This window comes from Ursus arctos, unplaced genomic scaffold (genome assembly GCF_023065955.2).
Source record: "Ursus arctos isolate Adak ecotype North America unplaced genomic scaffold, UrsArc2.0 scaffold_4, whole genome shotgun sequence".
Taxonomy (NCBI): Eukaryota; Metazoa; Chordata; class Mammalia; order Carnivora; family Ursidae; genus Ursus; species Ursus arctos.
Window position 1 is genome coordinate 20,844,418 of NW_026623056.1, and position 26,604 is coordinate 20,871,021.

General features: G+C 38.8%; 1 protein-coding gene across 6 annotated transcripts in view; it reads left to right on the plus strand.

Moving 5' to 3' along the window:
* Positions 1–26,604, plus strand: part of TPRG1 (tumor protein p63 regulated 1) — a 477,906-nt gene that overhangs the window by 195,338 nt on the left and 255,964 nt on the right. For 5 of the 6 annotated variants that reach the window (XM_057306600.1, XM_057306602.1, XM_057306599.1 and 2 more), the window contains exon 4: positions 21,221–21,397. The exons of the other annotated variant lie outside the window; for it this stretch is intronic. In XM_057306600.1, coding sequence (XP_057162583.1) covers positions 21,221–21,397 — 177 coding nt within the window. The remainder of the gene's footprint in view (positions 1–21,220; positions 21,398–26,604) is intronic. 6 annotated transcript variants of the gene reach the window in all.

Consider the following 26,604-nt stretch of genomic DNA (forward strand, 5'->3'; position numbering starts at 1 on the left):
AGGTGCCCCTCATTTCGTGTCTATAAATGGTAGTTCCTTTGTGTTCTCTTTGGTCTTCCTCTCTGCTAAAATCTTTTTACACCTCTTCTCACCCTCCATCAAAAGCTACTTTCAAGAAAGATTTGATTCCAGTCATTTCTACCATAGTAAGAATTTGCCATTTGCTTTTCTTTGCCTGTTAAGCCTGAAAGCTGGTTCAGACCGCCTTCTTGTCATGGAAAGTCCTGCCAGTTGTAACCAAGATGGTTCACAACAATAAAACAATCAAACAAAAACCCAAACCCCCAAAATAGCACAGCAAAGCAAAACAAAACAAAAAAAGTAAACAAACTTATAAATACACAGGCCAAGAAAGGTGAGAGCCTGGAACAACTCTTGTCTCCTTTTCTCTTTTTTCTAATGGGATGAGACCCATCTGTCCAGTTTTTAGGAGTTACAGAGACTGTACTTAAGACCAGCTTCCCCAACTTCCCCAACAACACAAGACTCTTTTCAAGTGTAACACTTTTGTGTGTGTGACAGAAATGACTGGGCTGTAGGCACATCAATGGTTAGCTCCTTTTATGGAAATGAGAAACCCCTAGCTGCTACCCAGCGGTTTAAAGAATGTTTGCTTTCAAACAAGTATTTCAGTTTCAGAATGGTAAGAGTGAAAACCCCTCTAATGTATACAGCACATGACAAGCTAACTTCATGTCCATGAACTTGTTTTATGTGCATTACAGCCCTGCTGGTTTTGTGATTGCCGTTTGACAGATGAGAACTGGAGATGTGGGACAGAGAGGTGGGCAGATGAAGGTCACATAACAGCTAAAGCAAGGAAGGCAGACTGCGTCCCTGTACTAGCTGGGTTCTGACTCTTTCCCAAAGGCTGTAAGGTGTAGATGTGGGGCAACTAATGAGCTCAGTTCAACCTTTAGTCATGGGTGGTTCGAGTCCCAGAAGCGGGTTGATACAGGAGGGTGATGTGGGCACTATCATGAGGGCTTAAGGGCCTTGAGTATCATGTTTAAGAACTTAGATTCTGCCCCATAGGTGATGGGGAGGCACCGATGGGTGACAAAAGTGTGACTATAATATTTCTATTTTATAAAGATCACTGAAGGCCCACAATCCCTTATCTGAAATTCTTGGAGCCAGATATGAATCAGATTGAGAATTTTTCAAATTTTCGAAAGGGAAAACAATGCGTATGTGTTTTATTTTATGCTCCCAGGAGAGGTCTAGGACAGCCCCCCATAATTAAACACATGAACATTTTTGCAGGAAAATATGTGACATAAAAATAGAATAGACGGCTGCATGTTGGTTCAGATCTGGCTTGCACCACAGTCGCCATTTTCAGGGCTTTATGGAATTTGGAATTATGGCTGAGGGTGTATGGCGTGTCCATGTTTGAAACAGGAAGGATCCATGCATGGGGGGGAGGTTGGCTGACGGATTAGAGCCTGCGCGGTATTGGCAGGATCCGGTCCGGTGGCGGCCTTCACGCTGGCTTACGACAGCATGTCGTAAGTGTCAGCAATGTTGAGAGTTGATTATTAATTATTAAAACATAAAATTCCACACCAAGTAAATTCAGTTTAAAGCAAAGGTAATGAACTCAAACCTCCTTACTTTCTGACATTTTCTGCTTCATTTTGCTGTTCCATTGGCTCTTCATGCCTATGGTATTTGTGCCGTGGAAATGTCACATGACGGGCTGCCACCGCACACCTCTTCTCAACCCTACCTTCGGTGCCGTCATGTTGGTCACTTGGAACTGACCCTGGTGACAACGAGTAAACCATGGAAGTCAGCAAACATGAGCGATCAGAGCTCGATTTATTGCTTTGTGGATTGTCTAAACTCTAGAAAGCAACAGAGACTATTTTAACAATGCAGATGAAACTTAAAAGTATGTCATGTCTGTGGCAGGACACACACACAAGTTAAAATATTTTTCCACCATTTGGCAAAACTATTATCCGCTTCCACAAAAGTCACCTTTTTCATGGAGGAGTACGTGAAGCCTGAACAAGCAGCCGAGGAAAGCTTCCTGCCAAGCAGAGGCTGTGCGTGGTTGCTGAGGGTCGGTGCTCTGGGCCTAAGGCTGGAGCGGAGGCCACTGAGGCCCTCACACCCACACTGCTGACCCCCAGTCCGAGCTGGAAATTATGAAAACCCTCTTCTTTCTGTTCCCTTCCTCTTGTGCTCTCTCCTGCAAAAGCGTAAGGTGGGGCACACTTGAAAGAAGAAATGCTTCATGGAATTCTGTTGTTTAGCATATAGCACGTACAAGGGTGCGTTTGGGACTGAAAAGCGAACTAATAAACCACAGCTGGACTTTGTGGATCTCTGTGTTTAATCGTCTGTGAGGAAGGAGTTCAGGGCGACTCGTGGGCTTTGGCCTGGGAGATTGATGGGATCGCTCTGCCATCATTCCGGGTTCAGAAGGAAATGATAACTACTTTATGGAGAACATGCCGTATGTCAAACGTTGCAGAAAGAACTTGGTGCGTGCAATCTCATTTAGTTACCCCAACAGTCTTGTCATGTGTTGTTTATAGAACTTGCTGAGTATAGTTTTGGGGGAAAATGTGTATGAGGTGTCCATAGAGCCTCCACATGGAGATGTTGAATGGATGGCTTTACACACGGAACCAGATACTCTCTTCTTAAGTAGTTTTTGCGAAAGGGATGGTGATCCTGACGTGTTTGTTTCTTATGGTCTTGTCTTCTATAGAATCTAAGGGCGTCAAATAGCAGTAAGCCAGTAAAGGTATTTGCCAAGGGATATCACCCCAATTTAGGGGAGCTGCTTTGTGATGTTCTAAATGTATACAGGTATATTATTCAGTAAAATGAGAAAAATTAGTTTGAAGGCACTTGGGTGGAGGATATGAGGGGGATGGACAGAGAGACCAAATGGTGAACTGAAGAGATGTAAGCATCAACTCCAGCTGGATCCCAGTTAGCTGAAACCATTAAGAAGAGAACCCTAAGAAGACTCTGGTTAGGACCCACGCCTCCAGCCCAGCCCACCCTGGAGCTTTATATGCCTCTACAGCTATAAAGACAGGATGTAGTTTATCTTAACTTTGTCTCCTCCTCTCACTGTCCTTCTTGGCCCTTCTGGGAAAGAACTTTTTGAAGAAATTGTGTGTATGGTTTCAGAAGTGATCCAGTAAGGCAGCACCAAGGAGAACATCTTGACACTCTGTGAAGTCTCAAAAATCGTGTTATAATGGCAATGAAGTGGCTCTTCAGTAGAATGTTCTCAAGATGTCTTTGTATACGGTGCTTAAGGAGGCAGGAGGAGATAGGATCTTTCTCTCCCACACATTAGTCCGAAGTGGTGGGGCGGATGTTCTCATTCCTCTTATTCCTAAATGAAAAGACTTGCCTCTGGTGACTGGGGGTCAAGTAACTCTCACTCTTCATTTTTTTGTAGAAAATACAGTGTGTTTCACTGCCTACCTTCCCCTAAACCAACTGAGGTTTCCATCCTAGCACTTCGGCATAATAAATATGTGAAATCCAATTCTCTATCTATGTTGAACATATAGACAATAGAATAGAAGTGAAGTCAAGGAGACAGCCTAGTGTCATAGAAAGAGTCTTGAATTTGGAATCAGAAGACTTAGGTTTGAATTCTGTTTCTGCTACTCGGTATCAGTGTAGCTCAGTAAACTTAAGTAGGTTTTGGCATTTGTTTTTTTAATTAAGGTATGTGTTTTAATACAGTCTTTAGTCCATTGGAAATTCACTGTTGTTGACAGAAGCACAACTACTGTTAATTTTTGGTGTACTTTTCATTCCAGCTGTTCTTCATGCATCTTTGCCAAAGATTGGTTATAATATTAACAAATAACATTTACTGAGCATTTAAATTGTACCAAGTATCCTGATAAGTGATTTCCCTGCACTTGTCATTATACTGGTATAATACATATGACTTCGATGATCTCTAAATGGCACTTCCCTTGGGCTTTTCCTTGTATTTTTCCTTGTTATCATGTAGTTTTTGTAAAGTTACTTGACCATTCATCTATTTTTGGAGGATTACTCTCCAAACTGTCAGTGGTTACCCAAATTTAAGGATTTGTATTATTCTTTTAAAGTTGAAGCACTCAGTAAGGGATATTTACCAGTAGGGCAGAGTGAAACTCCACAACTGGAAAGAGAAATGAAAATATATAAGGCATTCTGTTTTGATTTTTTTAAAAGGAATGGTCTATAGCACTTTGTAGCTAAAAAGTGCTCTTCTTCATTTAATCCAATCTTCATAGCAGTTATTTGAGGTAGGAAACATTACCTCCAGTTTGGAGGTGAGGAAATCAAGGCTCAGAGAATAACAGAGCTGTAAACAGCTTTGGGGTTCCAATCATTCTGCGGCCCTGACTTTTGCTAAAATGATCCTTTTGCTGTTGTGCCCAGATTCCATGTGTGCCCCTTTTTGGGTTGTGGTCTGTCGTTCTTCCAACAGAAACAGGTTGGATAAACTCAGGATTCTGTTTCTTGGGCTGGGTGGGGTAAGTGGAAGGGTGCAGAACATCTCTGCTTAACTTAGACAGATTTCTCAGAAGAAAGAGCTCTCCTAGAAGCTTAAATAAAAAGAGAGGCATCCTGAGAGAGAAAGGGATGTTGAGGAACGACTGGGAAGTATTTTCTATGCACAGGATGACCTGGGTGCTAATAGATCCTCAAAGCAGCACTGTGGGTGGTCACTTTCACACCTGTGCTCACATTTGATCCTCCAACAGACCCATGGGAGGAGGCCAGGAGGAACTATTGGCTTTATTTTATGGATGAAGAAACCCAGAGATTAAATGACCTGCCTAAGGGCAACCACTTATTAAGGTCATGGGAGGGCTTGACTTCACAGTACCCCTTGACCAGCCTCGCTGTCTTCTCATCACATGGCTTGTGCTGCTTTTTGTGAATTTTCATCTCCCGAGACAGTGATCACAGTTTAAATTACCTGAATGCTCTTTGCGCGTGGGTCCGGTTTCTTTGTTGATTTTCTGTTGTTTGCACGGAGGAGGGCAGAGACTCATTGAGAAAGTTCAGGGACCTTTTCCTCTTTTCCTCTCCAGATCTTACTCTGCCTGTGCTGTTCATTTGACCTTATTTAGTGTTTTCCCAGAATCAACTAAAAAGTCAAATACCTGTAGCGGTGGGTTGTGCCTCAGATGGGCTAAAGGCAATCATTTCTTGGCCCAGTCTAATTGTAAGGAGTGTTGAACTACTTTTTTAATGAAAAACACTGCTACTGATAATTTTTAAAAAGTGGAAAGACCCCAAAGAGCTCTGGAAACCACGGATTTCTAATCTTTTTAGTCATGAGTAATAAACATACTATGCAAATTGAGTTAACATTCTGAAATGTATCTCCTACCCATTCCCATCCATTTTTGCATGCATTCTATTCTAGACCTTGCTACTCAAAAAGTGGTCTTGGAATGAGTAACAACAGCACCACCTAGGGATTTATTAGCAGGGCTATCCTCAGGATCCACCCCAGACATACCGAACCTGAATTTGTTTTCACAGGATCCCTAGTTGATTCCCATGTACGTGAAAATTTAAAAAGCCGTTGTTCAGTTCACTCTCGTGCTTATCCTCCAAGGACTTTAGTGACTCCCCACTGCCTACATACTCTTCTGCTTTGTCTTTAAAACCCTGTGTGTTATGGAATGCATTTTGCTCTTAGCCTTATTTACCATGATACCTCTTTACAAAGTCTCAAAGTGAACCAATTCTCAAAGTGAACTCAAAGCCTACTGGTTTCCCAAAGTTCCTGACACAATGCTTTGGCATTATCATCATGATTGTACTCACTCACTGCTTATTTTGTATGTCCTTCTCTCCTTTATGTTTGCTCAGAACTTTCCAGTCCTTGAGAGGTATTATGTCTATAAAGCCTGTCCATATTAATTCACTCCGAGTAATCCCTTTCTTCTTCCTGGTCACGTTATACTCCATAGCATAGTCTACTGTGCACACTGTGAGGAACGCTTTCCTTGAGGCAGAGCCTGACTCTGGTTCATGTTTGTCTAAGCCCATCTCTGCCCACCTCCCAGTGCTGTCCGGCATGTGGGGGCTCAGAACCCATCAGGAACTTGACTTGAATTTAATTCCGATAGAGTCATCTACTGTTTGAAGCCCTTCACTGACACTAGTTGGGTCCATCCATTGAGTCCTACCTCCATTTCCCTGGGCCTCCAAGAGACCCCTTGAATCCTTGGGTGAAAGCACTCAAGCTGGAAAGTGCCTCGAATCCATTAAGATGTTAATGACCTGTGGCAGGACTCTGGCAGCAACAACAGCACCTCTGTTGCCAGAAACCATTTATACTGGGTGGGTGTTTTCGACAACCACTTAATTAAACACATTGCTTTTCTCTATAAATTCCCCAGGGTAGCAGACGCATCCAGATAGCTAATGGTCCCTGAGTGACCTGAATTATAGGACAGCGAGGGCATTTAGTTACTGCAGTCACAGATGTACTTGGAAATGTTTGTTTTCCCAAGACTGCTACCAATTAGGGAAGAGTCAGAAAGAGCCAAGAGGTGAAAAAAGTCTGATGCAGCTGAATGCCCAGTTCCATCACTTACTAGCCATGTGACTTTGATTATACAAATCTCTTATATCCTCCAGGCCTCAGTTTTATTATTTATAAGACGGGGATGGAAAACGGGTTATTAATTTAAGGATTAAATCACTTAATATATGTAGAATGCTCACAATTTTTGCCACACGGTATGTGCCACATGAGAGCTGGCTTTTATTTTTATTATTATTATTGTTATTATTTATTTATATTCACTCATTCTTACATTCATTTGTGGATTCACCAAGCTCCTCCCATAAGCCAGACTCCACCCTAAGTGATGAAAATACTAAAGCAACAAGACAAGATTTTTGTGTTCAGGCAGCTCTCCATCTGGAGAGAAAGAGGATATGTAACTGAAGTCAAAACAGAGTATGATATATGCTGATATACGGTCCTGCAAATGATCTTTCAGGAGCATAGAACTTGACATTTGTATTGTTGACTTAGGTAAAGGGGATATTCAGGATTAAAGAAGGAAGAGAAATTTTTAAAACTATATGATTAGGAAGAACATCCCGGGAAAAGGGAAGAATGTATGTAGAGTAATAGACAGAGGCTCAGGGAACCACAAACAGTTCAGTGTGTCTGGATTACAGTGATCAAGAATAAGAGAGCTAGAAACAAACTAGAAAGGTAGGAAGGAAGCAGAAAGTCAGGAATTTTGAGTACCAGGCTAAGGAGTTTGGATCGTATTTTTTCCTGCAGTCACAAACTGGAGATCCATAGGTCATTCAAATACTTTTAAATCGGTTATGTATTACCAGTTTGCCAAGTCATGTCACTCCCTATTACCTTATACTGGCCCCTCTTTATTCCTTGATGCAGTGATGTGTAGTGGTCTCTCCCAGACAGCCAACTGTATGCATCTCTTGACTACATGATCGGTGACCTTACCCTGATATCTTGAAACCAGTTGTGGTAGGATAATTTACACCAAAGAAATGAAATGAGGGCATCATCATTATCATTATCATTATTTTAGAAAGAGCTTACCATTTACAGCACGCCACTGCCATTATGTTTCCTTCGTGACCACTATAAGCATTTCTTTCTTGAGTTACTGAAAGATATCAAACAGAGTGTTGACATTTTTAGAAAGGTAATAGGTTCTGGAAATAATTTACTAATAATCTAAATTTAATTTTTATTATTTTGGGGCCTGCCAGTGTGTGTTTCAGTAAAGAAAACAAATAAGACCTCAGTCTTAATATTGAGGCTATCATCGCATTTGGGCCTCTACAGCTGTTATACAAACAACTATTAAAGAATCTTATGAATAAACATGCTGCCTGATTCACAAACAGTAAATTGTGTTTACTCTATGAGGTACCTAGGTTATCCTCAAATGCCCTGTTTTAGGGAAGGTAGAGTGGGTCTAAGAAGAGTAATCCATGTGAAGAAGAGGGAGCTTCTGCTTCCACTGGTCTCTTTAGTAGAAAGAACTACAAAATTTAAGAAATGAAATGTTGTGCTATGTGAATTAATAAAAATGTAGACATCGAAGCAAAGAAAATTACCTGGGACAAAGAAAGAATTGTGTAATGATAAAAGGGTCAATCCACCAAGAAGACAGAACAATCCTACATGTGTATGTACCAGACAAGAAAGCTGCAAAATATGTGAAATAAAAACTCATAGAATGAGAAGGAGAAATAGACAAATCCATGATTCTAGTTAGAGACTTCTCTTAATAATCAATATGACAAATAGGCACAAAGTCAGCAAGGATTTAGAAGAACTCAACATACTGACAGAACCCAATCATCACTTTCAGAACACTCTGCCCAGAAAAAGCAGAATAAATGTTCTTTTAAAGCACCCAGAGAACATCTACCAAGATCCACCATATCCTGAGCCACAACACAGACCTCACCAAATGTAAAAGAATTGAAATCATTCAGAATGTATTCTTTCACTACAAGGGAATCAAACAAGAAATCAATAACCGGAAGAGAACAGGAAAATCTCCAAACACTTAAAAACAACACAATATATTTCTAAATAATCCAGAAGTTGAAGAGGATGTTTCAAAGGAAATACAAAGTACATTGAGCTGAATTCAAATAAAAATACAACATATCAAAATGTGTGAGACTCAGCTAAAGCAGTCCTGAGAGAGAAATTTATAGCACTGATGGAAGAATGCTGAAGTCAATTGAGGACAAGCCTCAAACCAATAACCCAAACTCCTGCTTCAAGAAACTAGAAAGCAACAATAATAAGAAAACAAACTTAATAGTAACAGAAGGAAGGAAATAATAAGGATAAGAGTAGAAGTCAATAATAATAAAAAATAGAGAAGATTAATGAAGCAAAAGTTGGTTCTCTGAAAAGTTCAACAAAATTGAGAAAATTTTAGCAAGGCTGACAAAAAGAGAACATACAGATTACCAATATCAGAAATGAAATGGGATATCCCTACAGACCCTGCAAACAACAAAATAATAATAAGTACAAAAAATAATAAGTGATTATAGCTAAAAACTCTACACACAAATAATTTGCCAATTTAGATGAAATGGATCAATTACTCAAAGCACTCAAATGACCACAACTCATTCAATATGAAGTGGATAATTTCAATAGCCCTATAACAATCAGGAAATTTAATTTGTAATTAAAGCCTCCTCCAAAAAAGAAATCTCCAGGCCCAGATGGTTTCACTGGAGAATTCTATGAAATGTTTAGAGATGAATGAGCACCAATTTGCATAATCTTCTTTGGAAAATAGAAGAAGAAGAAACAATTCCCAGCTCATTCTATGAAGTTGGTACTAACCTGATACTAAATTCAGACAAAGATAGTCAAAAATAAAACTACGAACCAATATCTGTCATGAATATAAATGTAAAAATTCTTATTGAAATGGTAGCAAATAGAAATTAAGCAACATATGAAAATAATTATATATCATGACCAAGTGGAGTTTATTCAAGGGATATAAGACTGGTTCAGTATTGGAAAATTAATCAGTGTAATCCACCATATTAACCAGCTAAAGAAGAAAAATTACACGATCAGATCAATTGATGCTGAGAAAGCATTTGGCAAAATTTAACACACACATTTATGACGAAAGCTCTCAGAAAAATAACAGAGGGGGAACTTTTTCAATTTGATAAAGGACATTTACATAACACCTGTAATTAACAGCATGCTAGTGGAAAAAGACTACTGCTTTCTCCTTAAGATTGGGAAGAAGGCAAAGGAGTCAACTACCACTATTCAACATAGTACTGGATGCTTTAGCCAGCATAATAAGGCAAGAAAAGGAAATAAAAGCCACCCAGATAAGAAAGGAAGAAATAAACATGGTCCCATATGTATGACAATCTTTGTAGAAAAACCCAAGAAATCTGCAACAAAATTCCCAGAGCTAATAAATTACTTTAATGAAGTTGCAGGGTACAGGATCATGCAAAATCAGCTATATTTCTATAGGCTAGTGTTAAAGAAGTGAAAACAAATTAAAAATACAATAACATTTATAATCACTCAAAGAATGAAATACTTAAGTGTAAATCTAATAAAATATGCATAGGACGTGGCATGCTGAAAGCTACCAAGTGCTGATCAAAGAAATCAAAGAAGATCTAAATAAGTGAGAGACATACCATATTCATAGATTGGAAGATGCAGTAGAGTTGATATCAATTCTCCAATATTTGACCTGTAGGTTTAACATGATTCCTTTCAAAATCTCTGCAAGATTTTATGCAACTATAAACAATATTATTCCAAAATTTTTATGCAGACAAAGGAATCAGAATAGCTGGGGCAGTTCTGAAAATGAAGAATAAAGTGCATCTCACTGACGGTTCCTATTTTTTCCTCTGCGACTTCAGCCCCTGGCCATCGCTGATTGGACAAAGTGGATCTAATCCATTAGCTAGCCTGTGATCCAAAGAGACAGCTCCAACGAATGCTTTGGACTGAAAGAATTTCCAATATTGAGCATTTGAACTGGGAAGAATGGCTAGAGTGGCTATGAAAGTAGATCTGGAAGTTCATGGAGTCAGGATGAAGGAAACAAAGGTCATAGGCAAGGTGAAATTAAAGAGGAACAAACACTGGTAGTAAGCAGAGGGAGCACGGCAGTCAAGAGGAAACATGCAGTGTGCCGAGAGACCCAGAAATCATGATACAGACAGCCCCTGAGGGAATAGCTTTTGTTCTTTGTGGTTTTCCAGCTTTCATAAAGCCCAACTATGCAATGGTTCCTGCTCTTGGATTTCTGTGGGATTCCTCAGAGTATTTATATATCTCCTCTTTCTGAGCTCGCCTAATCTGGGCTGTGTCTCCTGTACCCAAAGAGCTGAACTAACATAGTACAGTAAATAGACATCTCTCCCATTTAAAAAGAATAATACAATGGAGGTGGCAAGAAGTGAGCGTTTGTTGTATCTTGTCCCACTGTTCTTTCTTCTCTGCCGCCTTCTCAAAATTAGGCCTTGTTCTCCTGCCAGCTTTTTTGGCTTCTGATCAAGTGAATACCCCAAAGTCAATTCAGGGGAGGAGAGAGCTCCTCAGGGGGTGGGCCTTCTGTTAGTCCCTGGTGTGCTGTGGGGGACTTGAACTATTCAACAGCTATTCAGTCGTTCTGTGGAAAAGAGAGAAGGATGGGGTGTGCCCAGAGTCTTTTCTTCTGTGTAGCTTTTAAAATATCCTCTTACTGATGGTACTGTGACAGGGAGAGAAAAGTTGCCTGGTTGTGTAGGAAAAATAAGTGGGAGAAGCAGCTAGATGGGATGTACATTGTCTGGGCCGGAGGGTCCAAAGAGCTGGATTCTGGCCTGGCCTCTGCCACTTAGTACTAGATGCGTGTCATTTAATTGGGGGTTGTTTTCTCCATCTGTAAGGTGGAGGATGACAACCATTTAATATGAAAAACATTCGTAAATCACACAGAAATTGTGGTTGTTCCAACATGGAATGTGGTTTCTGCTTACATCTCCCTTCACTCCGTTCCTTGTTCCGTTTGTCTTGGTCATGCCGGCTTCCTTGATGTTTTATGAAATGTGATGGATCCTGTCTCTGGGCCTTTGAACTAGCTCTTCACTTTACCTAGATACTATTTCCACAGATATTCTCATCTCCCTTTTACCTGGTCTCTATGTTTATGTGTCCATTTCCTTTTGTCTGTGTGCCTTCGTAGAATGTAAGCATGAGAGGAACAGGGGCTTATTTGGCTCACCAATATATCAATAGAGACTGGAGCATAATAATGGTCCAATAAATATTTGTTGGATTGTTAAGGGGGATTATTTCTGGACAGGACACCTAGTATTGCTTCTCTAAAGAGACACCTTCCTTGGGGCATCTCGATGGCTCAGTTGGGTAAGCATCCAACTCTTGATTTTGGCTCAGGTCGTGACCTCAGGGTTGGGAGATCGAGCCCATATTGGGCTTCACACTCAGTGTGGTCGCTTGAGATTCTCTCTTTCTCCTTCTGCCCCTCTTGTGCACTCTCTCTCTCTCTCTCTCTCTCTCTCTCTCGAAGAGAGAATCTTAAGCAGGTTCCACACCCAGCACGGAGCCCTCACATGAGCCGAGCTGAAATCAAGAGTTTGATGCTTAACCAACAAAGCTACCCAGGCCCCCCTGTTGCAAAAGTGTTTAAAGGGAATTTAAAAGAATTCTTCTTCATTGTTTTCTCCTCCTCCTCCTTCATCATCACATCACCATCATATAAGTAGCCAATAAAAATTGAGTATTTTATGTGTGCTTTGTATTTTACTAAATGCTCTGTAGCACTATTTTAAAAATTCACAACAACCCTATGAGGTATGTATTATTATTATTATTATTATTATTATTATTATTATTATTTTCATTTTAGAGATATGGAAAATGGATTTTAGAAAAAGTAAGTATCTTTTGCAAGATCTCACAGCTAGTAAGGGGCAGAACTGTGTCTCTAACTCTTGGCTGAGTGATAGGAAGCCCACAACTGCTCAGGAATCTTGCACTTGAAATGTACCATGGAATGAAGACCCATTTGTGGTTAAAATGAGTCTTCAGAGTCCATAGTCTCTCATGGACTCTGAGAAACAAACTGATGGCTTCAGAGGGGATGGGGGTGGGGGAATGGGATAGGCTGGTGATGGGTAGTAAGGAGAGCATGTATTGCATGGTGCGCTGGGTGTTATACGCACCTAATGAATCATCGAACTTTACATCAAAAAATAAATAAAAATAAAAAATTAAAAAAAATAAGTCTTCAGCTCACAGGAGTATTGACAAAACTACTGGTCAAGTGCAGTTTGTCTTCAGGAAAGGGACATAAAAAAAGAAACATTCACAAAGCAATTTCTCTGTGCCAGGACTAGGCTGGGATTATGACATAATATAATGATGCTCTCTGGTTAGTTATTTTGGCTGGGAAACTAAGAAGCAGAAGAGGTTCACTCCTGGAGTTTAAAGAACTTTTGATAATGTTAGGGTGGTCATGATTAAGTATTTGCACTGGAAAAATGCTCCTTAGAATTACTCTGTAGCATTCCACTCTGAAGAGTTGGGTAAATCCACAAATCTCCCAGCGCCACCTACAAATTCTTTGGGTTTAAGCTCAAAAAGGTTCCACCTCAGTGCCTGAGAGATCAGCTCCTGAGAATGTCTTGGTCTTTCAAAACCTTGGTTCGGCATCTGGATGGCTTTTCAAAGGATAGATGCCCGGGATTCCTTCTCAGCGATCCTGAGTCAGAATCTTCGTGGGTGCTACCCTCCCTTTTTATGGTAATTCTGTTTTCGTGATTTTCATTTACATACTGTGCAAACACGTGTCTTCCAAAAAGTCATTCTGTACATGTTGCTGTGCGTGTTTGCACATGCTGTTCCCTCCATCTAAAATTAATTAATCTGCCTTCTGCGTCAAGCTATTCCAAAAGCTTCTTCAAGCACACTTTATCCAGAGCCTTGCCTCATTTCCTCAGTGGTTTTAAATGCCTTTCAGCAGAACAGAGTGGTTAATCAAAACCATGGTGTCTAGAGGCAGACGCCCTCCGTTTGAATTCCCGTTCCAGAACTGGGCAAGTTGTTTGACCTTTTTATGTTTTAGTTCCTCATCTATAAAATGGGGATAATGACAAATCCTCACGGGATTACTGTGAGCATAAATGAAGTAATTTACACAAAGAATTTAGGCCAAAAACTTACTCAAAGTAAGCATTAAATCAATGTTAGACATTAGCTGGGATTTCCATAGCACTGTATACGAATTTCCGTGTTATTATTTATCACTCTATATCATAGCACCTGATTTATGTTCTCCCACATTAGATTATAAGCTTTTAAGGGATAATTATAGAGGACTTAAAGTCTGAGCACCTACGTAATGTCTTTAATAAGGCACAACTGACCCTTGAACAACAAAGGGGTTATGGGTGCTGAGCCCCCACCCCTGTGGTCAAAAATCCATGTATAACTTTTGACTCCCAAAACTTTACTAAGAGCCCACCGTGGACTAGAAAGCTTACCAATAACACAGTCAATGAACACCAATTTTGTATGTTATATGTATTATATACTGTAGCCTTACAATAAAGTAAGCTGGAGAAAAGAAAATATTTTAAAAAAAGAAAAGGAATCAAAATACATTTACAGTTCTGTACTGTATTTACTGAAATCTGCATATAAGTGGACCCACACAGTTCAAAACTATGTTGTTCAAGCATCAAGCATATAGACATTCAACAATATTAATTGATTACAGGAAGAGATTTCATTAGCTTCCTAATGAATGGTGGTTTGCTAAAGAGAAGAGCATAAGAGTTTAAAGTGAAACATACCTTGGATGAATCCTGGCTGTGTTATTTGGAACAAGTTAGCTTCCTGCATTAGTCGTCTTGGGCTGCTATAACAAAATGCCCATAGACTCGGTGGCTTAAACAACAGACATTAATTATTGACAGTTCTGGAGACTGGGAAGTCTAAGACCAAGATGCCCACAGATTTGGTTCTCAGCGAGGACTGTCTTCCTGGCTTGCCTTCTCATTGTATCCTCACATCCTGGAGGGAGGAAGTTCTGTCTCTTCCTCTTCTGATAAGGGCAGTAATCTCATCATGGGAGCTCCGTCTCCATGACCTCATCTATACCTAATCACCTCCCAATGACCCCACCGCTTAGTACCATCATTTGGAAGTTAGGGCTTCAATATCAGAATTTTGAGGGGAAATAAATATTCAGTCTGTTATACCTCCCCAACTCTCCGCTTCCTCACCTGTACTCATCCAGATTGTTTGATGAAGACTAAAACAGGTAATATTTGTGTAATATCTGGCACAGTACCTGATATAGGGAAGACCCCCAATAAATGAAGGCTTTTGATTATAACCTGAGATAAATGCATGGCAGAGTTATTCATATGCATGTAGATCTCTGAAGCTTCAGAATTGGCTTGCATATATATATATATATACACACACATACATATACACATACACACATATAAATTATATATATGTATTATTTCCTAAGTAAAACTGATTGCTTATAGTTTTATTATATTTTTTAGAACTCAAAAACTTCTTTGTTTTCTGAGGGGAAAAAATGGTCATTGTTTTCTCTTACACATGAAAAAAAATAGTCTGTGGATACATGAGTGGATTTTTCCATGCCCATCCTGTATGTTTTATGGGGACACTTTGTCCTTCAATGGTATACATTAAGGAAGTGTTAAAAAAAAATACTCCTGAAAACTTTTTGCTGGTTCCGAAGAATCACTCCTGCTTTGCAACTTGTGCTTTTTCAACACCGAGATCTTACACCTAACAGCGGGAAATGAAGTGTTGATAAAAGAACGTTCTTGAAGGGCGCCAAATAGATAGATGCTTGGGTTCCTTTTCCTCAGCCCTGTGAGCAGTGGGCTGAGAATCTGGAGACCTGAGTCTGCGGACTCGTGTTAAAATTATAAAATCTCGTCACACCTTTGGGTGCCATATTAGCTCTTCTCTACATTGCAACTCACATCTTAGAGAATTGTGTATTCCTTAAGAGCAGAATACTCTTCTCACTATTCCCAGTAGCTACCACAGAGCTTGGAACATGCCTGGCTCCGTGGGGTAATGGGGAGAGAACTGAACCACAGGAAGTCAGGTCAGGGATCTGAGAACAGAGAAGGTTTGTGGGCATCGGGTTTTTATTAGAATACCGTGTTTACTTGGAGGGTCCCCTATTTTAAACAAATTGGAGAAGCCCCAGGAAAGAATAACCAAATGATTGAAATAATTTAATGTGGATTATTTAGCTAAAGGTTTTTTAAGACTTCTCTTAACTCAGGGGGAGGGAAATTGCTTTGCTTCAATGCCATGCATTTTTCATCTGTTTATGTTTCAAGAGCAAACCCAAATTGGATTCTCTTCAGGGCCTGGAACCCAGTGGGTGCTCAGGGAATATGTGTGGAATGAATGATTCAGTGTTTTCCTCCTGGGTTGCCGATTTCTGGCTAGCCAAGAAACTGTCTTCCTCTTTTAAGGTCTGGGCTATGCTAAGAGGCTGGAGGGGCACACGAAGGAAGATGGATCTGTAAACCAGGTATAGTCACTCTATTCAGTATTAGGGAAGATGTTTCTACTGAATGGTGTGTGTGTGTGTGTGTGTGTGTGTGTGTGTGTGTGGTGTGCACACAGCATGTGTGTAAGTGTGGTGGAATAATAGAAAAAATATTTTTGGAGGAAAATCATTTCTAAACCACAAATTGATTTGACACAGCCTCAAAAGAGCAACTGAAAGTATTGTTAGGGGTAGGGCCGGGGCCACTGGAAAAGCATCTTGCTGGTTTGAGTAACTGGGTGGGGGCCCTGGAAACTTGCTCTGCCCGGTCGCCTGTCATTGCTGGTTCGCTGTTGCCCTCTGCTGGCAAAACTGTTGTCATCCCAGGAAACCACAAATCTCACGGAATTCCTAGATTCCCTTTCAGACTGGGGTGTCCAGGCCCTTCATCAAATAGGGGAATGATGCTAGTGCTGGGGAACAGCAGTGGCAACAGCAGATGTGGCAAACCCTCGGCCAAGAGACGCTGGATCTCACAATAAGATGACGAATCTTACGGTTTTGGTTTTTCATGCCCTGCTCACTTGCTAAGACCATGATCCCTCTTGGCTCTGAGTTGGGCATAGTGAGGGGACCCAGATAGGACTAAAACACCTCTCTACACTAGGGGGTCTCTCATCAAATTGGGGGAACAAGAGGATATTCTAGAGGTAGGCATCACTGTCATATAGAGCAGATTGTAACTTGGGCCACAGCTGAGGCTCTGATAAAAAGCTTGTGTGCCTTTAATGCAAAGAAAGATGACATCTACTTTGTGGGGCGGGGGGAGGGGGGGCGGGTGGTGGTGCTGGAGACTGGTGAGGGTGAGTCTCCATGAAATACATAACATTTAAGCTGGGGACTTGAAGGATAGGTGAGACTGTTTTTTAAAAAAAGATATCTCTTTATCATAAAAGAATATGTTCATTGCCAAAAGAAATTAAACTCTGGCTAATGAAAGCATGAAAAGAAATGAAAGTCATTTGAAATCCCAGCACTCAGAAATAATCACTGTGGCCATTTTGATCTATGGATTTGTTGTTAGGAAGTTGCAAGTATACTGAAAGTAACATTTTGTATCCTCTCTTTCTTTTACACCCCATGTACATTTCCCCAATGTTACTGATTAGTTTTTGAAACTGTGCTATTTTATGGGGGAGTATTTCAATGTGTAAACGTGAGGATAGGGTTCCCAAACAGCCTGAGCCAAGGCATATGGCTTGCACAGCACAAGGATTGTTCATTCTTTACTAATTCATTTCAGAAATATTTTTTGGACACATGCAACCTCGGAGACACGATGTGAAGAACTGACTCTCTCTTTGTGGAGTGTATAGTATAGGAGAGGAGGCAGACGTTAATTAGGTCATCATAGAAATAACTGTAAAATTGCATCTGGGATAAGTACTATGAAGGAGAAATGTGTGGTGTTATGTAAGTGTACATTAGAAAGAACAGAAGTAGTCACAGAGGTCTGGGAAAGCTTGCCTGAGTAAGGAGTAATTGAGCTTAGCACTATAGCAGTTAGGTAAGGAACCTCAGGGGAAAGCAGCTTATCCAAAGTCACTTTAGTAGGAGTGGGCGTGTTAGATACGAGAAACTGAAGGATCAAGAAGAATGAGTGGAGAGACTTGACCTGAGATGAGGTTGAAGAAGTAGGTAGGGCTTGACCATGGATGGCATCTTAGACCAGGTGAAGAACTTCTGTCATTTCTTCTAAGAGCTCTGGGGAACAGTTGAAATGTTTGAAACTAAAGTAGAGAGGTGAGGGCCAGATTTGTTTTTTCAAAAGGCTCCCCTCATTGCAGTATGGTGGAGAAGTTAGGAGGGAACAAGAGATGTAGGTAAACTGGGTCTAGGTGACTAGTAGCCACACCTAGTGAGAGGGTGACTGTGATAGTCTCACCTAGTGAGATGAGGGAAGACTGGATCAGGGTGGTGAAGGTCAAGATGGAGATAAGTGGGTGGTGTTGAGAAATATTTTAGGAGTCAAATGTTTAGGACCTGGCAGGTGAGGTGAGGAAAAGGGAGAGTCCAGAATGACTCCCTCCTAAGTCTCTGGCTTGCATAACTGGAAGGTGAGTTCTTCTCCAAGATTGGGAACACCAGTGGAGGACAAGGTTTGAAAGGGATAGTGATGTGTGTTTTCTCAGGGGAAAGGTTTCCCAGAGAGAACAGTCTCAGGAGTGATATATATATCATCACATCAGTTCCTTTCAGAAGTGGGTTTTACCACATTCTCCTACCAACTGAAGGACCCTCTATTTGAGGTGGATGGTACTGGGAAGAAAGCCAATACCATGGCTGGGTTTTGTGTCTCTACCTTGTCTTTAAAATGAGGGCAATAGCATCCGGTCCAAAGGGTTGTTGTGAGGATTAATAGGACCACCAATATCCAAGGACTTTGTAAATCTCCACAATACGTTACTGTTATTCCTATCCCTATATTTGCTGTGGATATTGTTGCCAACCCGACTTCAATTATGTTAATATTGGGAATATGAAATTCAATGTTTTTTCCATGAGTTATTTGGGGAAAAAGGTGTGATTGAAGTCTAAATAAATACATATACCACCCAGGAGCTAGAGATGTGGCCCCAAACTATTTATAAATCTGTGTGTTTACTTGAATTCAGACTTTCCCGACATGTCAATTATGCAGAATCTGTGTCACAGCAGAGCACTCTGTGTTCCTAAAAAGAATTCTCTTTTTTTCCCAAATCCTTTACCTTTTAAAATAAATCTCATTATGGAGTGCTGACATTTTCAGTAAAACCATTCAACCAAAAGCTGTGGTTTTTTTAGACTAAAACCAAGTCTGGTTTATTAGGCAGCAGCTTTAACTTGCTGCTAAGTAGATGCAAAGCTATTTAGAGACATTTATGTAGATATCTGATAAGACATTTCAGAGTCCCCGGTGTCTCTCTGACTAAGACTGCGAGTGTTAAACAGATGATCTAGACTTCCTTCCTTTTCTCAGTGCGTCAGGAGTTGAGCATGGCCGTGTTGTTGGAATGGATGGACGCTGCCGAACCAGGAGTTAAACCAGATCTGTCAGACTCTCCACCACTGATTCTACTATCATAATCTAGCTGCCTAACTTCAGATGTGACGTTCTTCAAAGGACGGTGGGGGATGTAGAGCTAATGCTTAAACCACATCATGGCCACCATGCAATAGGGCCTCTATCAAGGATCCCAGCCTACTTGTTTTTCCTTTTTCTGTTTTTTCTGTTTTTCTCTCTTTTCTTCTCTTTTTACTTCTTTTTCTCTCTTTCATATGTCCACCTATTACATAAACTGATTTAACTCCTGACTTTTCTTGCCTCTCTGTGTTTAGGTTATGCTATACTGAAGGATGGCATATATTTGGGTTGCCCAAAATTCCTTAGTGACTGAGATCTCTGCCAGTGATAGTAACAGCTGATTTATAGAGCACTGATTAAGGATCATTTCCCCTAATCTTCTCCCCAAACTTAGGAGATGAGTGCTAGTATTGTCTCCATTTCACAGATAAGGAGCATGAGCCAAAGATAGGTTAAATATTCTACCTTACGGAGTTAGTAAGTTATAGGGCTGGAAGTTTTCACCCCTGCCCTCATCTAGCCCAACAAACTCCAAAATTTTTGATTAGCACTCATTTATTCACTCGACAGATATTTATTTAGTGTAGGCTATTTGACAGAAGCTGGATAGAGTGAGTAGCCCAAAGCACACAGTCTCTACCTTCATGGAACACGCACACACACACACACACACACACACACACACACACACTGAGCTCACACTGACTGGCCTTGTCCTACCCCCTCCGTACTTTGGTGTCCATTCTGATCAGTCTGTGTCCACATGGTACTTACTTCTGAATGTTTTACATATCATTCCTTCTTACAAAAAGCAATGGGTCCACAAAAGAAGAAGGATCAGGATGATTGGGGAGAGTGTGATAGAGGGCCAAGTTTATTTAGAAACTGAAGAAATACTCTTTGCATGAGGCGTTTGAACTATGATTTGGACAGTTAGGGTTCTCAGCCTGCTATGATATAATGCTGTAGTCCATGGGTAACTTGGATTTGCTCCTAAGATCAAAGAGATGCTATTTAATAAAATAAACAGGGGAGTGACGTCATTCTGTTTGTATTTTAAAAGTAGCACTGTGGTTACTGTGTGAGAATGAATGGGAGTGGGATGCCCATTCTATCTTTACATTTGATTGATTCTTTGTAGTGAGGATTCAGGTATGAATCAGTCACAAATCATCCTTTTCAAGTCTCTTAGGGGGAAAAAAAACATGTACTGAAATAATTCTTATAAAAGTCATGAGCGCTATATCCTAAAGACTATAATAGGTAGCAAAAGTACTGTGGGTGAGAGGATTTACAGACCATGCATACTTTCTTCTAACCAGACACCACTGTTTGGATTTCTTCTTGTTTTCTCTGGTGGAGATGCTGTTGGAGTAAGAATTTTCTATGCATGCTCTGAAAGGCTCTCAAGGCCAAAGCAAATCAATGTAGTAAACACTTATCTAGTGTCTACTTTGTCCTTGGCTCATGAGAATACCACTTCACTTGTTCAAGGATATGATAGGGTGAGCAGATGTAGTGATGGCTTGGGGGTCAGTGCAGCTGCGTTAGTCTCCATTTTATCTCTACTCAGCAACATAACTTTTGGGGATTAGAGAAAACTAGTGTGTGGTGAGTAAGGTTTATGGTAAGACTTGAGTTAGAAAAATAGACATTTTGGTGTCCTTGTAGGAAGATGAAGGTTTTCTAGTGAACAAGGAAGATGTGAAGGAACATGAATCAGGTGGCTGTCAACATGATACAAACTTGTCATTCCCCTCCTGAATCCCTTCATGGGTACTCATCTCTGCAATCATATTTTTTCCACAATCTTCCATCTTCCCTCCTCCCTTGGTCATGGAACTGGACTGAGAGAGAGAGGATGGCATTAGGTATGCCTCAATCCCTCTTCTGAGGTGATCAAAGCTCCCTATTTTCTGTGTTAGTAGAGATGTTTCAGTGAGTGCCATTATCTTTAACTTGGAAAGACCATGCCATTAACTCCTATTCTCTCTGATGATTCCTGCAGGATAGACCACTGGAACAATGAGAAGGAGAGGATTTTGCTGGTCACAGACAAGACTCTCTTGATCTGTAAATATGACTTTATCATGCTTAGCTGTGTGCAGTTGCAACGGATTCCCCTGAGCTCTGTCTACCGAATCTGCCTGGGCAAGTTTGTCTTCCCTGGGATGTCACTGGACAAGTGAGTGTGATGTCTTAGATTTGGAAAAGTGGTTCGGTGGGAGTGTGTCATGTAGGGAGGTCAATCATAAAATTCAGTTTAGTATGGTAAGTTGGGTGAACCCAAGGGAGCAAAGTGAAACTCTACAGTTGAATTCATCAATTTTTGAGTTTCTACTCTATGTCAGACACCAGGGATACAACTTTAAGTAAATTTGTACTTTAATATGAGACCATGAGAAATAAATGGTTGAATGTAGGGTGGAAAGAGCTGTGGGAGCATGGAGGAAACATTCTCAACCTAATTTGTGTGGCAGAGAATCAGAGAGGCTTTCCTGGAGAAGGATTTGAGCCTATATTTGATGTTGGGTAGGAGTTAGCCAAAGAAGGAGAACAAGAGTTTAACATTCCAAACTGAAGGAACAGCACAGCCAATGGAGTAGAGGTAGGAAAGAATGTAATGCCTTTGGAAATTGAACTTATTCTGTAAAGTTGAGTGGACAGAATCTATGATGATTAATAGCTCTTATTGAAAGAAGTCTCTTTGAGATCTTCCCTGGAAACTTAGTGGAGATGACATCAACTATCTCAGAGATATTGACATTCACCAAGATACCTGGTGAAAGCTATAGAGAAGGGTTGCTGAACTAAGCTCTTGTTATGGTCTTGGAAGGAACTGTCTTTCCTAAATGTTTTATATCTACGCCAGAAGAACAGCAGTCTTCCTCTGAGCCTTTGAATGTGAGATTCTCCCATTGAATGGTGAGCTCCTTGAGGCCAAGTACATTTTTTTGTTTGTTTGTTTAGTTTTGTTTCTTTAAACATCTGGCCTTGGGCCTGGCACATAGTAAGAGCAGAAAAATCTTTTTACGATGTTGAAAAAAGCACCGTTCAGTTAAGTGGTTGGTTTCCTTACAAAAAGCACACCATATCAAAGATCTGTTTTTTAATTTACTTTTCATGGATGCAAGATGCGACAAATTGATTTAGTTCACTGACTGTTTGAACTGGTGGATTTTTCAATAATATAACCAATTGTAAATGTATTTTTAAAGATCTTAAAATGTTTATTTTCAGGAAATCTCTCTCCCACCTCAGACTCTCAGTTCTCAAGCATTATCTCCCTAGGTAATAGCCAATTGTTGTTGTTTTAAAGAAACAGTGTGCAAATATACAAGAATACAAATGTCTTTGTATGTATTTATGTGGGTTTATACATACCTGTAAGTATATATCTTCACATGCACATTTATCATAAATTATTTTACCCAATGGGGACACATGTCATAAACTGTTCCGCCTCAATACATTTTACCCAGTGATATACCTTGGAAATTATATTATATAATCATCTCTAGATCAACCTCAGTCTTTTTAATAGTGCAGAATATTTTATTTGAAAGCTAATTTATTTATCCAGCCCCTCATTAATGGATATTTATTTTTACCTATGCTATTACAAACAATGCTGCTATAACTATTCTTGTGTAGAGGACTTGGCACAAATGTGAAAATGTATCTATAATGTAAATTCCTGTAAGTGGAATTATTAGGTCAAAAGTCTTGTGAATTTTAACTAATAGATGTTGTCAAATTACCTTCTACGCAGTAACACCAATTTACACTCTATATATTACTATAAAGTATATTATATTATAGAGTGTATTTTATTATTTACACTTTATACAAAGTATACGAGTATCCTTTTCCACATATCTTCACCAATATCACACATTATGAATCTTTCCTTACTTTGCCCGTGAGATAAACATCTCAGTTTGTTTTAATTTCTATCACTAGAACTTGAAGGACGCTGAGGCTGTTTTCTTACGTTAGAAAAGGCATTTCGTTTATTTCTCTGTGAACTGCTTATTTGTATCAGTGACCCATTTTTTTTTTCTACTGAGATATTGAGTTTTTTCTTATTGATTTGTAAGAGCACTTTATCTATAAAAGAATTTGGCCTCTTTTCTGCCTTATCTTTTAAAATATTCTTCTCAGTTTGTCATAGCTCTAACTTGGTTTTTTTTCAATTCAATAAATTAATTTTGTATTTTATGTTATGTTCTAGTTTTTCTTCACATACACAGCATTTTCTTTCACGCTGATACTAACATGTAAATACAATTTGGTTGTTCTATTTTTTTAATAACAATATTTTGTATTATATTATGTTAGTCGCCATACAGTACATCCCTAGTTTTTGATGTAAAGTTCCATGATTCATTACTTGCGTATAACACCCAGTGCACCATGCAATACGTGCCCTCCTTACTACCCATCACCGGTCTATCCCATTTCCCCACCCCCCTCCCTTCTGAAGCCCTCAGTTTGTTTCCCAGAGTCCATATCTCTCATGGTTCATTCCCCCTTCTGCTTACCCCCCTTTCTTCTTCCCTTTCTTCTCCTACTGATCTTCCTAGGTCTTATGTTCCATAAATGAGTGAAACCATATGATAATTGCCTTTCTCTGCTTGACTTATTTCGCTCAGCATAATCTCCTCCAGTTCCGTCCATGTTGCAGCAAACATTGAGAAATCGTTCTTTTTGATAGCTGAGTAATATTCCATTGTATATATGGACCACATCTTCTTAATCCAGTCATCTGTTGAAGGGCATCTCGGCTCCTTCCACGCTAACTTTATAATGCTATTTTTTTGTTTTTTTTTTGCTTTCTTTGAATTTTAGGTTGTCAAATTTATCAGTCTTTCAAATCAACTTTCTAAGTTTATTTCTTTTTGTGGAAGGTTTTCTTCTCATTGAAATTATAAAATATATTCCAAGTTTTTTTCCAGTGTTTTTATAATTTAATTTTTTGTATAGTTAAATTTGCATTTCATCTAGAATTTACCTTAAGTGAGGAAAAAGATATGCAATCACCTTTATTTTTTACCTAAATGGCCTGTTAGATTTCTCAGCATCATTTGTTCAATATTCCATCTTTTCTTCTTTATCATGTAAACTTTATCATGTGTATCTGTCTTTATTTCTGGAATCACCATTCCATGTATATCTGTTTATCGAAGTACAAAGTGGTTTCCATTATTATAATCTTTTATTATGTTTTAATATCTGATAGAGTTACTCCTCTGTTCTTTTAAAGAATTTTTTAAGAATTTATGTTTTTTTATGAATATTTATTTTTGTCAGCTTGCTTAATTAAAAAAATCCTCCTATTTTTACTAGGATTCTCAAATATTAAATCAATCTTGCATTCTTAAGATAAACACATTTAGACATGATTTGTTCTTTTTACACATTGTTGGATTCAGTGTGTTAATATTTTATTAAGGAGTTTTGTGTCTATGTTCATGAGAGATATTGGTCTATTATTTCACATTTGCAATATTTTATAAATATTGGGTTACTTAGTAATTCTTTGATTTTGTGTTAATCTTGGTAAATTTTATTTTTCAAGGAATTTGTTACATTTATTGACATTGTTGTATTTGAAAGTGTTTGTTAATAACTGTTACTGTTATAATAACATGCCATTATTGTCCATTAATATGTATGAGATATTTAGTGATATCCCTTTTCTTTCCTGATTTTGGTGCTTTGTGTTTTCTCTTTTTCTGTCAATGGAACTTTCAATTTTTTTGGTTTTTACAAGAACATGCTTTTCACTTTGTTACTTTTCACTGTCGTTTGATTTTTATTTTGTTGATTTCTGCTCTTTTATTTATTTATTTTTCCATTCTCCTAATTACTTTTGGTTTACTTTTTTCTTTTTTCTTTTTTTTAACTTCTTAATTTGAAACCCAAGGACATCAATTTTAGGCCTTTCTTCTTCTCTGATATGAGTATTTAAGGCTCTACATTTTCTTTTAAGGACTGCCTTTACTGGATCTCATAGATTTTGATATGTTGTGCTTCTATTATCATTCAGCAAGTAGTCTCTAATTTTTCTTGTGATTTCTTCTTTGAGCCATGAATACTTTAGAAGTTGTATTGGCTAATTTCCAAATATTTTGAGTTTTCTTAAGATTTTAGTATTATTTGATTTTAATTTAGAGAATATATGGCCTTGATTTTAATCTTTATAAATATATTGAGACTTCTTTTACTGATTGAACAATAGTACCTCTTTGTGAAGGTATCATGTTCATTGGAAAAGCATTTTGTATATAGTTTTCTATGAATATCAATTAGTCGTTATGTTTGATAACATCGTTTAAGTTGTCTATATTTTTACTGATTTTTGCCTAGATTTTTATTGGTTATTGAGAAGAAATATTTAAATCTACTATCATCATGGGGTTTTCTTGTTGCCTCTTTAATTTTATTATTCTTTGCTTCATGTATTTGGAGAGTCTGTTATTATGTACATACACATTTATGGGTAATATGTCCTCCTGAAAAATTGAGCTTTTTTTCCATTATGAAATGTTTGTTCCTCTCTATCTCTAGCAGCATTCTGTGTTGAAATTTATTTTTATATTTATTATTATTATATCCACTCCATCATTTTTATACTTATTTTTTTGCATAGTAAATCTTTTTTAAATCCATTTGCTATCCTTGTCCCTTCAAACTACATTTCTTATAGAGATCACATAATGAATCATGCTTCTAAACCACTCTGATAATCTCTGCCTTTTAATTGGAGGGTTTAGTCCCTTTATATTTTATATAATTTTAATTTGATAGAAGTTGAGTCTACCTATTATTTATTTTCTGTTTCCCCTCTCTAATTTTTATGCCTTTATCCTCTTTTCAACTGTCTTTTAAAATTATTTAAATCTTTTTCATAGTTTAATTTTAATATTCCTGTTGGATTTTTAGCTATAATATTTTATAGAATTTTGTGGTTGCTTTAGGCAGAGCTTCTCAACATCAGCCCTGTTTGCATCTTGGGCAGGACAATTCTTTAGTGTGGGAAGCTGTTCTGTGCATTGTAGGATGTTTAGCAGTAACTGGCTTATACCCATTAGATGCCAGGAGTACCCTGCTTCTCTTATGACAATCAAAAAAATGTCCCCAGACATTGCCAATGTACCCTAAGGACAAAATCACCCCATATTGAGAACATTGCTGAAGGAATTATAAGTATTTGATTTTTCACAGTCTACTTAGAGTTAATATTGTAATGCTACACTTCAAACATAGAAACCTTGTAAGCATATTGTTCTAGGAATGTGAATGTTGGATATGGTATGATAAAGTTGGTGTGGCCACAGGAGAAAATGAGAAAGAAGCTTAGAAGAAATAAGTTTATTATACTCACAG